The 18,068-nt window shown below is 52.6% G+C and overlaps 1 protein-coding gene across 1 annotated transcript in view; it reads right to left on the bottom strand.

Moving 5' to 3' along the window:
• ACSF3 (acyl-CoA synthetase family member 3) overlaps positions 1-17,347 on the bottom strand; it is a 48,533-nt gene extending 31,186 nt beyond the window's left edge. The window contains exons 1-4 of the mRNA XM_066194770.1: positions 16,623-17,347; positions 15,085-15,240; positions 5,649-5,803; positions 5,072-5,217 (exon numbers count right to left, since the gene is read on the bottom strand). Of these exons, the coding sequence (XP_066050867.1) occupies positions 5,072-5,217; positions 5,649-5,803; positions 15,085-15,240; positions 16,623-17,318 (1,153 nt within the window). The 5' untranslated portion in view covers positions 17,319-17,347. The remainder of the gene's footprint in view (positions 1-5,071; positions 5,218-5,648; positions 5,804-15,084; positions 15,241-16,622) is intronic.
• Positions 17,348-18,068: the final 721 nt, after the last annotated feature.

The raw sequence follows: 18,068 nt of genomic DNA, 5'->3' as shown, positions 1-18,068 counted from the left end.
CAGTGGTGGCTGCAGGCTGTGCTGGCACTAAAGAATTTCCTAGAGGGGGGTGTCCCTTCAGGAAGGCGGCGATCCCGCCATGTGTCTGCGTGGAAATGTCAGGACGCTGCCACGCTGCTGAGCAGGCAGTGCTGGGAATGCCTCTGAACACAAACTCCAGCCCTGAACAGTCTCTCCTGGCCACTCTTTGAGGACATCTGCACAGCTTCAAAGCTCAGGAACGAAGCTCCTTTTTTAAAAAGGAAAAAAAGCAAGGCACCACAAAACCTACACGAAGCTGTGAAAAGAGAGAGCACAGCGATTACTCTGCTCCTCTACAGCCTGCACCTGACAGGGGAAGCAAAGGCTTAACAGCTGAGAATTGCCAGGGATTATCTCAGTTTTAGGAGACATCAATACAATGGATAGAAAACATCACAAGAGAAAAACAGGGATCAAAACCACCCCTTTCTTCCACAGGTTTCAATTTCAAAGCCAAGGAGCTGACACAGTGTCACAACGACCACTATTGAGCTCCAAGCTGCGTCTGTGACCCAGAGCTCCCCGGGCAGGAGGGATGGAACAAAATGAGCTTAAGGATCCCTTCCAAATCAAACCATTCTGTGATTCTATAAATTGGTAACTGTGCTCTTCATTTTAAAGGATGATCAATTTTTCCCTCTGAAGCACCTCCAGGTCTGCCAGCATCACCTTGACACTGGGAATTCCCTAGAGCAGGGATTGAAGGACCTGGAGCTCAGCCCTGTCTTCCTGTTGTTCATATTTCAGGCATTCGGGTTCAAGTGGCATTTTCCCTGTCCTGGTCTCATTCTCCTGTCGAAGCCCTGGAGATCTGCTATCCGTGACATCATGATTTTGTCTGCTACATTGGTCAGTTGCCATGGAAATGGATATGTCGTCGTAGCCCAGATTTATGGCATCCCTGCAGGATCAGCCAAGAGCAGATGGGCTATGAGGGAGTGAGATTTTATTGCAGCGAAACTACCCGAACAATTAGCAAATCTGGCTGGAAATAAACACAAAGCGACGTGGCAGCTCCGTGATCCGTGTCTGCTCCGCTCGGAGTTGCCTTTGGCATTCTGGTCAGCCAGCACAGCCACGTCCTCCCCTCACCACCAGCACCCCTGGGCTGCTCCCTTCTCCAGGCCAGACACTGCCAGGGCTCAGAGACAGAGAGCTGCAGCAGGGGAAGGAGGGAGCCACGAGCCAGAAGTGCCCTGAGGTACCGTGTTGAGGTATTTATGGAATCAGAAAATCACAGAAGTTGGATCCCACAAGGATCATCAAGTCCAGCTCCTGGCTCTGCACAGGACAACCCTAAAAATCACACCATATGTGTTATAAACAATCTTGCACCTGCCATGGGAGGCGCCAAGAGGCCTCAAAGCAAGTAACAAGTCACAGAAAACACCCTCAGTGTTGCATGGAAGGTCGCTGGAGCCACCTTCTAGACTTCTGTGGGAACGGTTTCTCCAGGGTGAAAAACACTGTGTGTGAACAGACTCCAATCTGCCCACAAAACATGGCACGTCTGTGGGCAGGCACCACAAAGTCAGTCCTGGAAAGCTCACAGAGGGAGCAGAAACCAATGCAAGGAACGGCCAGGGGCTCTCACAGACTTGGAATTTTTCAAATCAAGATCAGCCAGATGCCTTCCTGGAAGATGCTTCTTCCCTGGATGCAAGCTGCTGACCTCAACATGGAAATGGGCAGTGATTCATGGGCAGCAGGACTCCAGGATCAGTGCCCACTGCTGGTCCCAGCCCTTGGGAACGAGACACCAAAGATCAGCACAGCGCTGGGACATGTGAAGGCACAGAGGAGGTGACGTGTTCCCCACACAGTGTTTCAGATCACAGTTACTAACACAGCCCCACCAATTCCTCTCCTACTTGGCTAAAATAAAACCAGCATGTAAAACAGGTCCCTGGTGGAGAGCTGCTTCCTTATGTTTCTGTCTGGAGAAGCTTTTCTGGTATTTAGGAAAAGTGACAAACTTCAAAATCAACATCTGTAAAAGCTCCTACCATTGATTTGAGCTCCACAAACCTGTCAGGATTAATAGAATTTGTGCAAAAACAATGACTAGAGCTTCCCAGGCCCATCCACCGTGTCAAAATACACCCTGTGCCAACTCCAACAGGGCAGCAGAAATTTGAGCCCATTCCCAAAGGAACAGCCTCGGAGGTCCTGCCTTCATCAAGCCACAACTGGGGTGATCAGAAGGGCTCAACGCTCTGCACTGGCTTCCTTTTGTCCCCAGCCTTAATCCTGAGGGGCAACCGGGGAGAAATCCATGCTTCTTCCCCTCTGCATCCCTCCAATTTGCAGACTCCTGGATGTTAAGCAATGCTGGCACCTCGCCCGCGGTGTCGCCGGGGCCGCGGGCGGGAGGGGGTGACACCGTTCTGCTTTCACCCGTTCTCCTCTGTTTAAAAAAAGTTGTCAGCTCTTCCCAGATAAATTTAATTGGCCCCGTGCTCTGTGTCCTTCGGTATCTGGGTAGCTCGGTGCTGTTCTGTGCCGCGGTGTCCCGGGAGGATTGGAACAGGCCAACGATAAGGCACTCAAGGATCTCACTGTCAACAATACACGGAGTCCCCGCTGTAGCAGCTATTAGCTGCCTCTGATCTAAACCTCCAATTAAAGTGGTGATTAGGCCCAGTGAGGCATTCTCCGGCCATGAATTATTCATCTCCCTTCACAGTAACAGCACCAGGGGGGATTAGAATGAGAGCTGGTGAAAACAGAGGCATTTTAAGCAGGGTTTTAACCATATACAAGCAAACATTTATCTTTCAAATCTTTCATCTTTGCTGCTTCTGGAAATTAAAGCTCCCACACCTCCATCCCTGCCCCTTCAGACTTGTGCTGTGGGTGGAGAGTGGGGACACACTGCTGGTGACACAGGCAGGATGGGCAGGGTTCAGGGACTCGACCTTTCTCCTGCCACACCAAGCACCTGGATGAGGGCAAGGGATGCCCCAGGATCTCCCCTCAGAGGCTCATGAATCACAGAATGGTTTGGAAGGGACCTTAAAGCTCATTCCATTCCCCCCTGCCATGGGCAGGGACACCTTCCACTATCCCAGGCTGCTCCAAGCCCCATTCAGCCTGGCCTTGGACACTTCCAGGGATCCACGGGCTGCCACAGCCTCTCTGGGCACCCTGTGCCAGGGCCTCACCACTCTCACAGCCAACAATTTCTTACTAATATCTAATCTAGACCAGAAGTTAATTATGAAGCCATTCCCCCTTCTCCTGTCACTCTAAAGTCCCTTGTCCAAAGTCCCACTCCATCTTCCTTGCAGGCCCTTTCAGGAACTGGAAGGCCACGATTAGGTCACCCCAAAGCTTCTCCTCTCCAGGCTGAACAATCCCAATTCTCTCAGCAGAGGTGCTCCATCCCTCTGATCATCCTGGTGCCTCCCCTGGGCTCACTCCAACAGGTCAAAGCAGTAGTGAAAGACCAGTGCTGCTCCCACTCCAGGAGAAATCCTCTGCTGGATGTCTCCTGTTCCCACCCCACCATCAGCTGACTCTGGGATCTCTGTGGTACCTGGTGACCTCCTACCCAGAGCCTCTAACAGGGCACTGGATCAAAAGCTTTTTCACAGCTCCAGTAAATTATGCCTCAGCTTCACCCATCTGCTTCCCAGCTGACACTTCCTGAAATAAATTAATCAAGCCTATTCAATTATAGCCTCCTTTCTGTATGGTTTCTTGCTGATCCCCACCTTCATGAGACACTTCTCTCCCCTCTCAGGGCTGCAGGAGCCCCTGCATGGGGCTGGAGTGACAGTTCCCAGCCCCTCTGCTTTGGCTGCACAAGAGGTTTTGTCCCCAGGTCCCCTGCAGACCCCAGGATCCATAGGGATGATGCCTCAGGCACATGGCCACCAGCTCTGGGGCAGGAGCTGCCCTGCTACTTTCAGTCTTATTCCTTTTCTCTTTTAGTCCCCTGAGGAATTTCTGGAGTCTCCTCTCATTTTCCCTCATGAAAATCAATAAAAAGCAAATATAAGCAGGCCACAGGGACAGTGAAATTATCCCTTCCCTGTCACCCTGGGCTGTGGGGCTCACACACAGCTCGAGCTCCTGCAGATGGGAGTCTTGTTTTTCCTGCCTGCTTCCCTCTCCTGCCTGCAGGGATGAGGCTGCTGGAGGAAGATAAAACTGGCTGAAGTGGGGTGAGGGAATGACAGTTACCCTGCAAAAGTAAAACAGAGTTTGTATTTCAAGCTGTTCTAAGGCTGAGGAGTCAACGAGGGGGAGTTTTGGCTTCTCCACTCCCTGTGCGACCCCTGCGGGACCCAGCTCCTGCATCCCATGGGATTGGGGTGCTGTGGGAAGCTGTGACACCCAGGACCCCCCCTGGGGTAACACCAGTTCCCCAGGAGGCTGCATATGGTGCCATGCCTGCACAGACAGCCTGTGGGGAGGCAGGTGGCACAGGGTGGGCACACAGATGGCCACGCTCCAACCACGGGGAGAGTGGGGGCATTTTATATTTGCAATGTCTCAGATCGATTTATTTCTAGGTTCCAGAAAGTACAGCCATGGAGAGGAATCACAAAGTGTAGCTCAGAGAAGGGGGGGAAGACAAGGAGAGAACAGGCCCAGAGCAAACAGCGAGGTGTGACAACTTTGAATTCCTGAAGAGGCAAGAAATAGGCACTAAAATAAGAGTGAGCAGACGTCCTATTTTAAGTGTTCAGCGCTGATGGGTTGGACAAGCACTGCTGCGTGGAGAATCCTGTGTGACACCACCCAGAAATGCAACTCCAGGCAGCAGGAGCTGAAGAAACACTCCTTCAATTCACTAAGATTTTGGAAGTAAGAAAGCATCAGCCTGGTCAGGCCAGTGGGCACCACTGCCAGCTCTGCACACACAGTTTGATCCCTGGGAAACCCAGCAGCCACATCCCACATATCCACGTCCTGGCTTCTCAGTGCCAAATCCCAGCATCCTCGTTCCTACCATGGCCTCTCCTCACTCATGTGCAGAGAACACCCCAGAACAGTTCCCAGTAAACGCCTCCAAACTGGGGCACCCTCTGGGGACTCCTACCTGGGACACGGACTCCATGCAAAGGGTTAGAAAGCGCCATGCCAATCTCAGTCATCCCGTACCTCTCCAGCAAGGTGTGCCCCGTGATGCTCTTCCACTTCTCCAGGACAGGCACAGGCAGGGCTGCTGAGCCTGACACCATTAACCTGCACAGGGAAAGCACAGGTCAGGGAGAATCCAACAGCACCTTTGCTCCAGGGAATTTGTGGCCTGATAAAGGGGCACAAAAAGTTCTATGCAAAACCTGCAGGCCCAAAATCCTTTCAACCAGTACCAAAGATGTCCCTTACATTCTCAGCATGATATTAAGTTAACCAGGACAGCCTCTTAAAAGAGATCCTGGAGTACAAGCCTGGGCTGCAGGACAAAGCCCTCAGCCATGTGTTACACAGGGTGACACACAACGAGCCCCTTCTGGCTTTCCCATGCAAGAGTGGCTCATAATTAAATAATGTCACCCTCGTTCCTGTCAAAGAGACACCAAAGCACAACAGCCAGCACTGAAAGAGCTGATGCTGAAAGGAAAACCTGGAGCATCCAGTGAGCCAGCAGCAGCCCCTGCCCACAGCTCACCCACCTGATGTTCTCCTGGCAAAAGGCACGCACGAAATCCTGCACTTGGGGCTGGGTGAAATGCTCGTCATAATATTCCATCAGCTTGGCATAGATGGTGGGCACTGCCATGAACACACTGACACGGGGGGCTTCAGAGCTCAGGAGCTTCTTCCACACCTAGGAAGGAAGGGAACACACATGGGTGAAAGTCCACCTTTGCTATCGAAGATTTCTTGGACGTACAGCTGGAAGCTGTTGTGTGCCCCTCATCCCTGTCCAAAACAAGGCCCCAGCTTTCATCACGGCCTTATTTCCTGAGGCACAATGTTCATCTCTCATCCCACCAGTGGATCCCCCACCCACCATCACTCATGAGATGATGGAAATGGCGTTTTTGAGTCCTGTCATGTTGCAGCCAAGAGTTCGCTCACGAAGATGGAAGCTTGTGGCAGAATTAGTTCACTCCCCTATCATGCACAGCTCTTCAAATGCTGCACAAAGCCACCAGTTTTCCAAAGCATGGGAGCTCTTCTTAGGAAAGACACAGCCCACACCTCATACACAATAGACAGTTTGGAGCCCTGGACTTCAGTCTCTGAGGCAAAGCTGGGAAGAGGGAGATCAAGTACTGGGAATGAGATTTCATGAACATGGTGAGGTGCAGAGAGCTGTGTCCCTGGGAAGTTCAGAGGAGCCATCAGAACCCACAGGTAAAACAGTGGCAGCAGGAGACAGTGGCTTTTCAGGAAGGCCAATACCCCAACCACTCCCTGTGGGAATAATATTCTTCAGCTGCAAGAAGAAACTTGGGAACTATGAAGGGCGACAAATTCCAGCAGCCAGCTCTGCTGTGATATGGACAACACCACCCCTGGGACACGCGGGTCAGAGCCAAAAATGTCACACCCGAGGCCATTCCTCCCACACCTCACCGCTCTCCCTGCCAGGTGAGCTCTTCCCAAGGCAGGAGCTATCCAAAGCCATGAATAAATCAGAGCCCCGCTGACGGCGCCTGTCCCGGTGCTCCAGCCCCGGCCCCGCCGGTGACAAATGTATTCCCTAACAGCTCCTGACACCCAGTGCTGCCTCGGCGCTCCCCGCGCACGCTCAGCTGCACACGAGCGAGGCAAGGCAGGGATTGATTGAAGGTGAGCCAGGGATTCTCCTTCATGCTGTCACTCTGCCCCTTCCCCGCGTTCTGCTCGCTCGGGCTCCGTTTCATCCCTTTCTCCTTGGCTGCGCCGGCGCCGCCTCCCCCCGCATCTCGCACTCCGCTGCTCCAGAACAATCAGCTCCTAAAAAAAACCCTCCCAGCACAGGGTGGTTGTTGTTACCAGGGCAGGAGACGTCCACTGAGGCACCGGCCCACCCAACAGGAGGGAGCTCACGCTGCCTCCCAGCCCAGGGATGGCCCTCGGTGGGGAGAGGTGAATGCACAAGGTGCAAACCCACCGGACACCCTGGGAGGTAGGGCATGAGCAGGATCCCCTGGGAAAGGAAAGCAGAACTGGAATGTGACTCCCTGCACTGATGGGTCATATGTCCAGAGGAGGGAACATTTCACTCCCTGCAGAAATCCACCTACCAGCAAGATCCCAACCAGCCAGATTAGGTAACATTGCATTTAGAAGGGTCTACCCCCCCCGTGCTCCTCCCAGCCCCTTTTCCCCCAATATCTTCCCCACTCCAGGCAGCAGGGTGGAGAAGACTCTGTCCAAAGCCAGGGCTGAATGGATCTGGTCTCCTCAGCCTGGTGCTCCTAAGAGCCATTGCTGCGGGCAGGGAAGGATGTGTGATGGCAAGCAGGGATCAGGACTGTGCCGAGGGATTGAAGGGAAACAGATGCTCGGGGGTTGTTCAATCCTTGCTCTGTGATTTTGTTTTGCCTTCCCAAGTCCCCAGCAGCTGTGGGAGCGCAGGCAGACTTCCAGTCTGGCCATGCAGCAGAGTTTTTGTCACATGACTTTGGATCTGAAAAACCCCAATCCCACCGAAACAGAGCAAGTCTGTCTTGCACCCCAGAGTCCCCTGTCCCCACGTGCCAGCTCAACTCCTGCCTTAGATAAAATCCTCCCTCCTGCCCTGCAGCCACGGGAGCAGTTTTTTTTCCGTGTCAGTCCAGCTCACCCAGCAACAGCCCCTTCCTGAGGATAAGCAGCTGCCTTTGGATTTGTGCCACCAGCTGCTGGGGTGATCTGCTGACAGCCAAACCTCTCCACCTGCTCTGCTCCTGCTCAGCCAAATCTGGATCCTTCCCATGTGTTTTAGCAGGACTAAGCTGTGGTACAAAGCTGGCAGCTCCCAGCTCTCCACAGGGCCCAGGCTGGCCAGAGGGCTTGGCACTGCCCAGCCAGCTGGAACAGCTATTCCTGGCTCCTAACTGCAACTCCACGCTTTGAGAGAAGGATGTGGGAAAGCCTCGTTACCTGGGACTAATCAATCAACCCCGTGCAAAGCTTTGTCCTTGCAGCACCTGGCATCCTCAGGCTTGGAGCGGCACAATCCATCTCCCCTGGGTTATCCCACTGTCACTGTCACCACGTTAATTCCCTGGGCACAGGGTACTGGCAGCCCAATGTTCCGTTCTGTTTTGCTCACCTGATACCTCCAAGTGCTTTTAAAAAGCCATGGATTTGGGAAGCAAACATGGCACCATGTGCCAGGGCTGCCAGGCTCTGCAAAGAAGGGAAGCAGCAGCTTTCCAATGGAATATGCTCAGGAGATGGATCAAGATTCCTTTTAAGATAACCAAGGGCCAGAAACAAAAAGTTTCTCACTGCAAGGAAGCAAGAGTGGGAACAGCTTCCCACCAGCAATAATGGCAGCAAATGCTTCGGGTCAGGGCTGCCTGTGCCAGCAGAGAAGTGGGAGACCTAATGTTCCCAAGAGCCTTCCTGTCAGCATGACATTCCTGATTTTCCTCCCCTCCCACTGCTCAAAAGCATATCATGATCTGGCCAGTGGGATTTTGCCATCATTAAAGGAAAAAAAAAAAAAAGGAGAAAATGACACCAGTGGGTACAAAACAAGCACAGCAAGGCACAGCTGGGAGATTTTTCCCACGTATTTTTCCCAGCACGCAGATGGTGAATGAGGATGGAGGAACATACAAGCTGCTCCAAGGGGTGGTCAGTCCATACAGCAACCTTCCCAACCAGCCTCCAGACCTGCTAAGATCATCTGAAGGAAGAGATGTGAGCACAGAGGAGAAAAGGGAATAACTTTTCCCTTTAGAGAGGTGCAACGCCATGAACCAGCCAGAGTCCAAGTCCAACACCTGGGCATCTTCTCATGCAACAGAAGAAATGGTGGCAAACCCAGTTATGTGCTAAACCCTGTAAGATATTGGCTGATAGAAGATTCCTAGAACCAGCCAGAAGAATGACAAGCTGTAAAGGAAGCAAATATCAGCATGGATTTTTCCATCAGCCCACAAACGGATCACAGCCAGCCCGCGGTGCAGCCTCTATTGACAGACACAACAGCTCCTCTCTTCTATAAAATTATTGTGCCATTTTCAGTTGTAATTGAATCTTTTCAAACCTTTTCAAAAATAACAATGCCTCTAATGCAAGGTTAACTCAGCCCTTTACTTCTCTCTTGCTTGGGGAGACGGGTCTGTGTTTAGCACTGACTGCTGCCATGTGGGAAGCACCATCGAGGAAAAGGGATGCCGGTGATTTTTGGAATGTCTGTGGGAGCAACAGGGCTGTGGCCAAAGCAGCTGCTTCTTTGGTGAGATCCTGTGCCAAACACAAGTGGGGGGGAAGCTCCTGTAACTCAACAGCAGCAGTGAAGGGATTTCAGGACCATGCACATACAGCCAACACCAAATAATCCCAAAAAAGCAGATGGGCACATGAGACAGGAGAGCACCAAGGGGAGCTCTGCTCTCTCCCAGGTACTGAGCCTCCAACACTTCACAACCAATATGCAAAGAGAGAGAAACATTCTTCTCTTCAAAGAGAAATCAGGCCCTTGGTGGCTCCGTCTCATGTTTGTTATAACCCCAAACTGTTTGCGCTCTGTGCGACTCTGGTTTTAATCATTTATTCATCAGCACAGTCTGATGGCCCCTCTGCATTCCAGGCTGAAGCTTTTAAACCCTTCCTATGCTGGAGGCATACTGAAAGGAGCAAGTGCTTTCCCTGGGACCTGGAAATATAAGTAAATATGACAGGCTCTGGTTCCATTTTTTATATTTCCCCACACACATCAAAAGCCATTACTTGGGAACAGATGCTGAGGACAGACGGCAGATCAGGGGAGATGGGAAATAAAACCTCTAACTTTTTAAAGCCAGGTCTGTGAGAAGTGATCAAACATAATCCATTCACTAGTGACCTGCTCCTCCCTCCACCGACTCCTCTTTGAGTCTGAAATAAAATTACTCCTCTGAAGCCTCCCATTAACAGATGAAAAGACTTTCAGCCTCTCTCCAGCTGAAACTGGATGGGGGCCGTGATCCCCAGCGTGCCTGGATATTGGAGCACAGGCTCCTCTGCTTGGATTTGCTTTTCTTTTAAAAATAAACCAAAAGAGCTGCCCAGAGTGATGTTTGCAGAAGTGACAGATCCAGGGGAGAGGCTCAGTGCAGTGCACGCTTCTCCTTCCCGCAGGCAACAGCGACTGCTGAGCCCTGGATCTCCCTGTGCAGCCCAGCCAAGGTAGACAGCCCCAGCACCCAGCCCAGTCTGCCTCGCGCAGAGAACACCAGTGACAAGGACAAAGTTTGCTCCCAGATACAGCACTGGCTTTCCTGGCCTTCAGGAATTCAGGGCTGTGAGCACACGATGCAGCAGCACCCCAGAGCAGCACCTCCCACTCATCCTGTGCCAGGTCTGCAGCTCCCTCCTACCATGGGGAAAAGGTGCCACGGGGGACAGAACATCAGGGAAAGCTTGTCCCGTATCACACATCACCTTTGGGCACACAGCATTCCTATCTCCTTAGAAAGAAGAGTCCAAACAAGATGATTTTGATGGCTTTGAGTGTGACATTGTAAAACAGGGCATGGTTTTTAGAGGGCTTGATCCTCGGAGCACCTTAAGTCAGACACACAGCGAGGCTGGCACTGAAACAGCAGCTCCTGGAACTGCAGGGCAGGAAATCTGCATCTTGGCATATTTATCATGGAAGGGGTTGCAGGGCACAGCCAGGGCTGTCACTGCACAGGCAGCACATCACAGCTCAAACCTGCCCAGCAGAGCCGAGCGGGCAGCACACGCCACAACTGGGTCACCCGGAGTGGAGATTTCCATCAGCTTCTCCCATCACTCAGCAGAGCAAGTTTCTTCCTTCAGGTTTTTCAGCACTCTTATTTCCCACTCTGCACAAGAGGCTGGAAGACCTCCCAGGATCTGCTCTCATGTTTATCAATGCAGAGAGCTGACAGGGAACCTTTTGCCATTAGAACATCTTCCCCTCAAGGCAAGATCAGGAGTGTCCAAGGCAAAGACAAGCTCTTCCTGTCCTTCAAGCCCAAAATGCATCCTCTTTGTCCAAAAACCACAGCAGAGGATCCTGTTAACCAGACACTGACCTCACAATTTGCTCCAAAATGGTCCTGGTCCAAGGAGGGCCTGGACTGGAATGGGGACATCGGAGTGTGACTGTCACAGCAAGCACAGGTGACACTCAGCTGCCCCAGGTCTGTCTCTCCAGACTCACTGACATTTCCACAGAGAAACAGTCACACCACAGGCTGTGCCTGAAGTGATGCAGGGAGGGAGATGGAGGGAGGGAGTCACTGGGAATGGATGCTCCAGAGGGTGCTTGGTGTAAGCCCTGATTCCCAGAGCCTTCCAAGAGCACCTGGCCAGGAGGAGGAGGCTCACCCTGCTCTCCTTCCTTAACAGAGACATTCACCTCTTCTCCTCTGGTCACCGCAGTGCACAAAATTTGTACAAACACAGCACCTTTACAATCCCTGCTCCTGGACAAGAAATTCCTACCCCAGCACCTGAAACAGGTCAGCAGCAGCTGAGAAATGCAAACAGGAACAGAGCAGCTGGACGAGTAAACTCAGCTTGGGAGCAGGTTATGGAGGGAGGATTGTGCAGGGATGCTGAGGCTGCAGCTTGCTCTGGCTCCAGAGGAGGTTGCTGCCCTCCCACTTCTCACCCTTGAAAACCAATAAAACAATAAACCAGGAACATCACAGCCAGCCATGCCCCACGCAGCTGCTGGCAGAACACCCCTCAGGCTCACTGCTCTTCTCCTGCCTGCTCCACACCCACCTGTGCTGAAAAGTCTCCCGCCACAGCCATCCCTGCCATTCCCAATCCCAGCAGCACAGACAGGAGCACTGGATGCTGCTCCCATGGGCTCCCTCTGAAGACACTGCACCCCAAGGAGCACAAGCACCAGAGGACTCAGTACATCACGTATGATTCAACTAATTCTGGAAACTAAGGGTCCATTTATAAACCCTTTATTAATAAATGATTAATAGATGCAGCCATATTTTTTAATAACTTGCAATAAAAAAAATGCTACGAAAAGCTTAAGCAAGACAGTCTTAACAGATGGTGCTATAAAGTGAATTATAACATGTACAGTAGCTAGTGCAGAGTAATGGATGTCCTCATTTAATAAAGAGAATCTGATTTTATGGAGCAACTTTCACGCTTGAGGCACCTCAGCACACTTTAATGAGTCCTCGTGGCCTCAGCAGTAGCCACGGACATCAGATGCTGTTTTAGTGAGAGGAAGGATGTTGGTCAGGACACCGGGGCTACTCCACAGTCCTGATTTCTAACCTTTCCTTGGACAGCTCCCAAAAACAGACGCAAAGGTCTGAAAGCTGCCACCTCCTACCCCTGCACAGCAGGGAACGACAAGCGAGCCGTGGTCTGGGGCTGGGAATGTCTTCTCAGGGAAACCAAAAAAAAAAAAAAAAAAGAGCATTATTCCCACCACCAAAACCAGACTGCCATCTGTATCCACGACTATAAGGCACGCCGCAAATTATGTAATTTAATAAACACTGTAATAATAAAGTATTTATTTTGTATAATGAAGTGTTAGTGATTAGAAACCAAACACACATCGGGCGTGCTGCTGCGGTTTCTCTTGAACCTTTGCCAGTATCACTCAAGGCTAAATATGTCTGCAGCAGGTTGAGAGTAAGTTCCTCGCCTTGTTTTGATCAGCCTGTCAAGTGTTTTAGCTGCCAGTCGAGTTTCTTTATATCACACTATAATTGGCTGCTTTCTCAAGGTGCAGCCAAGGAAAAAAAGCACACGACAAAACTCGGGCTCCTTTGGCAAAATCCTCCACTGCTGCTTTGCTGCAAGCTGATTTCAGTAGCAAAGGGCACTTTGTAAACAGCTGGTGAAAATAGAGTGGAACTGAAAGGCAGCTTGCAATAAAGTCCACGAGAAAGCCTTATTTACCCTCCCGTGCTCGCTTTGGAGTGTCGATCAAACCACTCGCAGCTCCCAGGGGAGGCCCTCGGAAAAATAACGGGAAAGCAAGAAACCAGAGGAGCGAACGCCGTCCTTCAGAGCCCCCCGTGCACCTGAGAGCCCCACCCGGCGCCTGCTGCCCTCGCCAGCCGCTCTCCCTGCCCAAGTTCAGCTCCAGGGTCAAGCGGCCGCCCCCGGCGCTGTCCCCGCGTGTCCCCGGTGTCACATCTGGGGACAGCTTTGATCAGAGCAGGCGGGAGGAGGGGGTCCCGCTCCCCCGATCCCGACCCCATCCCTCAACGTCAGCTCATCGATTTGCAGATGTCGGGAGAGAGCAGAGGAAAAACGCGAGGGAGCATCAATCACCGGCGGCACAGGATGCGGAGCACCGCGCCCTCCAGAGGCTCCGCTCCAGCCTCTCACCGCCACCTCCCGCCTGCTCCAGCCCAGCCCCGCTGCACCCCGAGCCTCTGGGGTCACCCTAAAGCCGGGGAGGACAATGTGGCAGCAATCACTGGGGTGAAAGCACAGGCTAAGGCAACCAGGGACCTCCCTGCCCTCTACCGCAGCATCCCACCAATTTACTCTGAAAGCGCAGAGCTGCCCCGCTGGGATTTCGGGGCTGTCCCCCCCCCAAAAAAGGATCAGTGCTCAGGTGTCACAGCCATCCTGACAGAAAAAGGAAGTGTGCATTTTCTGTGGCCGCTGCTCTGAGAAGCAGAAATGAGCCATGAAGGATCGGCTGGCCCTGCAATCACTCCGGGGGGAGCTGGGCCCCCCCTCACCTGGCAGCAGCACAGCCAGAGGCATCCAGGTGTACCCCACACCTGTGCACTTTGTCCTTTCCATGGGACAAGCCTTCCCAGCACGTGGAGAAACACAGACAGGGAGAGCAGCCCGGGCAGTTACTCAGCACAAGCTCCTTTGAATTTCCCAGGGAATTCTGCAGCGACAACACACTTCTGTTTCCTTCCTGCACCTGAAAACCCAACTGTCCCTTAAGAGTGACACTGCAACACCACCCAGGACACTGGGAGATGTGGAGGGATGGTGCTGCATCCCAGGGGCTGGGAAATGTAGAACCTGTTCCACCTTCACTGCTGCCTGTCCCTTTCCTTCCCCTCTTTCCATGGTGTGCCACTGCCACAGGGAACAAAGGAGAAGCAGAACACTGGCACTGGTGTTTCCTGGCTCAGATGGAAAACAACATTATAAGAGCATCATTCCAGTAGGGTTCCCCTCCTGCCACTTTTCCTAAAAGCTGCAAGAAGGTCTGGATCTGCAAACTCTCTCTCACATCGCTGAGTCCAACCCGACAGCTCTGTTAACTCTTGTTTCTCCACAGAGGAGGAGCCATCTTTCCACGTAAGTGAGGAAAACCAGGATTTCCCTTGCCTGGGCTGCAAAAAACTCAAGAGGCTTTGGTCTGTCATGTAATGCAACACAAAACACTAAGGATGTAGGACTGGAAGGGGAAAATTTGGAAGGGGCTGCCCAGGGAGGTGGTGGAGCCCTTATCCCTGGAGATGTCCAAGGAATGACTGGACATGGCACTCAGTGCTCTGGGCTGGGTGACAAAGTGGGGATTGATCACACGGTTGACTTGGTGACCTTGGAGGTCTTTTCCAGCCTCAGTGTTTTCGGGATTCTGGGAAATGCAAGTCACTCAAAAATTCAGCAAGCAGCACACCACTAACACACATGAGAAATTCCAGTACTTCCACCTTTCCTGGCACTAAAAAAAACCCCACAACCCTAATTCTGGATGGAAATGCTCTCAGTGGGCACACAGAAGGGTCCACCCACCCCCAGCCAGACCCCAGCCCAGGGCTGGCAGTGCAGCATTCCCATTCCAACATCACACTTCCAGCGCTGCACCCTCTGGAAGAGCACATTTACCCCGGGCTGAGCACCCAACCAACGCACTTTGCTGTGAACCACACACAGCCAGTGGCTAAAGGGGCTGGAATCCTTTAGGAATTCATTCCCAGAGCTGCTCTGAGTGCAATGCCCGGGGTCCTGCTGCTGGATTCCCCACCCCGGGCTCACCATCTGCGCGCTGAATTCCGGGAACATGAGGCACGTGGCTCCCACCCACAGCGGGCACAGCAGCTTATTGATCACCCCGTGGACGTGGTGCAGAGGCAGCACGTGCAGGATCACATCCTCCTTCTTCCACTCCCACTTCTCAACCAGCCCCGTGGTCTGCAGGAGAAAACAAACAGCGTGGCCTTAGGGCAGGAGGAAAGATTCTCCCGAGGTATTCAGGCCCCAAATTCCCTGGCAGGAAGGCCAAGCCTGCCTGGGTACAAAATCTTTCCTTTAGGATCAGCAGGAGAAGAATTCCCACCAAACCAGCAGCACACAAGAGGAACACCTTCAGCATCCTGTCTTTAAATCAGCAAAGCCCTTTTCTTGTTACTGAGAAATACCAACAATGACTTTAAGTAGGACATACAAAAATATTAACCTGCTGCTGCACGTGCAGATTTGGCAGAAACAGCAATCAAAAAGGTAATTTTCCCAGAATTCTGTTGCCACAGTTAGGACACTGATGACATCAGGCTTTTAGCACCTGTAAAGGATAATCAGTAGGAGCAGGAAATCGCTGATAAACAGAAAGCAGGTTTCATGTTAGTAGAAATTGTGGGAGTATCAAGCTTCCAAAACACTCTGCTCTGAAGGGATAATTATCTGAAGGGATAATTATCAGGTTTCTGGGTCAACAATGCCCTTCAGAGCCCAGTGCTGGCAACTGCAAAGCTTATTTCCAGCCACCTAAAAATAAGAGAAGCATCTGAACAGTGGAATTTGGTCGTGTCTCTCACAACGCTCTTCCACAGGGCAGGGAGCTGCTTTTAGGCTTCCTGCAGGACAGCACAAAGGATGAGGACTGCTCAGGCCACCCCTCCAAATAATCAGCATATTTGTAAGGGGACAGATTCTTTGCCCAATATAGCCAAGCCCTGGCTCCATCCATCAAGGCTTTCATTCCTGTTGGGATATTGCAGGATCTGAGCACCCAGAGCAGCAGCAGCTCTCGGAGGCATCCCTGCATTCCCTGCCCTCCTTCCCTAATGGCAGCAGCCTGGCAGTTGCAGGCACTGATAACCAAGTGGTGAGGTAGTCAGCAGGCTTATTCAAACTTTTAATTCCTTTTGCCTCCCAGAGCTAATGGATTTTTTTTGCCTTGGGGATACGGAGCTGAATTATGCACAAGCTTCACACAGCACTGGGCTGGGCTAAGATATTTTCCAATTAGGAGCAAAGATTCTCCCCTAGTCAGAGGGTAGAAAAGCAAACTGCAAAGAAATCAGTTTTTTTTTACAACAGGTTTCATCCCTTCTGCTTTCCAGGAAAGCAGAGAGGAGAATCCACCCGCCTCAGGATGCAGCTGCAGCATGAACAGGCCAAGGTTTAGAGCCTCACACTCTGCTGGGTGTTCACCTTCCAAGCCTGGAGGATTCCAGAGCTGCGGCCTCACAGTTCTCAGCAGGAATTTGGCGGGGGAAAGGTGTTTGCAACCCCAAATCCCCTCCAGATTCCAAGACTTTGGAGGTGGGGGGGGGGGGGGCAGCAGCACTCACCACAGCCTGCACGTTCCCATGGGTGCTGAGGACACCCTTGGGCCTCCCCGTTGTCCCACTGGTGTAGATGATCATGGCCCCTCTGTCCCTCCACGAGGAACAGTTTGGCAAGGGCCCCTCCTCCTCCGTGGCTGCAGGGCTCGTGGCTCCATCACCACCAGCCTTGGGAAGAGGCAGCACTGGGACTCCCAGTTTCTTGGCACTGGGGGTGACTTTCCCCACGAAGTCCTCGGCCGCGATGACCAGGGCGCTCTGGGAATCCTGGATCACGTATTCCAGCTCGGGCACGGGGTGCTTCCTGTACAGGGGCACTGCTATGGCCCCGCTCATCCACGAAGCCCACTGGGCCACCACGTAGGAGGCGTCATTGGGGCACAGGAACGAGATCCTCTCTCCCCTCAGGTCCCTGCTGGGGCACTCCAGGAGCCTGCAGATCTCCCGGGACAGGCGGAGGCTCCGGCTGAGCAGGTCCCTGTACGTGTGCTCCCCGTGCTGGTCAACGATGGCCACTTTGTCCCCAAAAGCCAGAGCCCTGGTGAACACAGGGGTGATGTCACTGCTGCAGGTGGCCCAGGCTGTGTGCAGAGCCCTGTGGGGACAGCCAGCCCTCTGCCCATCCCATCTGCAGCGGGACAGGTCCCGGAGGAGGCAGCGGAGGGGCCGGCACACCTGGGGGAAGAGCAGGGGCAGCAGCATCCTGCCAGCACAGCTGGGCTGAAGAGACTCTGCAGAAAGCAATGATGGGAGCAGATCAGTACAGGCAGGGATTGATTGCCCAGGGGGTTATTCCCACCCAGGGAAAGTGGCAGCCCTCATTTCAATAATATCTACTGTATTATTTATGTCCCTGCCTCAGAGTGCCACATCCTGGGCAGCCTGAGCATCCCTGGGTCCTGCCACGATGGAACAGGAGGCAGAGACCCTTCCCTACACAGCTTCCAATCCCTAAAATCCAGCTAATTTACATGATGGACCAGCTTTCACAGAATCCCAGAATGGTTTGGGTAGGAAGGGACCTCAAAGCCCATCCAGTTCCACCCCCTTCCAGTGTCCCAGGCTGCTGGCAGGCAGGGGCTGAAATGAGATGGGCTTTACAGTCCTTTCCAGCCAAACCATTCCACGATTCTGTAAAGAATCCTAAACCCCTCTGCACAGCCTGGAGCACCCTCTCCATACGGCAACAGGGAGCAGAGAGGAGAGGACAGGGCTGTGGCAGGAGAGAGAGGGGCTGGCTGCACAGAATCCAATCAGCACCAAAACATCCCCAGAGAGATTCCACGACAAGAGGAAGCAGCCAGAGGATGACAAGCTCTCACTCTCTGAGAGCGTCCGTGACGCTTCCTTGACACCGGCAATAACAACCTGATTTTTACCTTTTTTTTGATAAATGCCTATTAGTGGAGCAGCTCAGCTCCAAGAGCCTCCCAGCCCAGCTTCCCACTGTGG

This window comes from Chamaea fasciata, unplaced genomic scaffold, assembly GCF_029207755.1.
Source record: "Chamaea fasciata isolate MVZ Bird 193981 ecotype frontalis unplaced genomic scaffold, bChaFas1.0.hap1 SCAF_12, whole genome shotgun sequence".
Lineage (NCBI taxonomy): Eukaryota > Metazoa > Chordata > Aves > Passeriformes > Sylviidae > Chamaea > Chamaea fasciata.
This window is presented reverse-complemented; position numbering and strand designations above follow the sequence as displayed.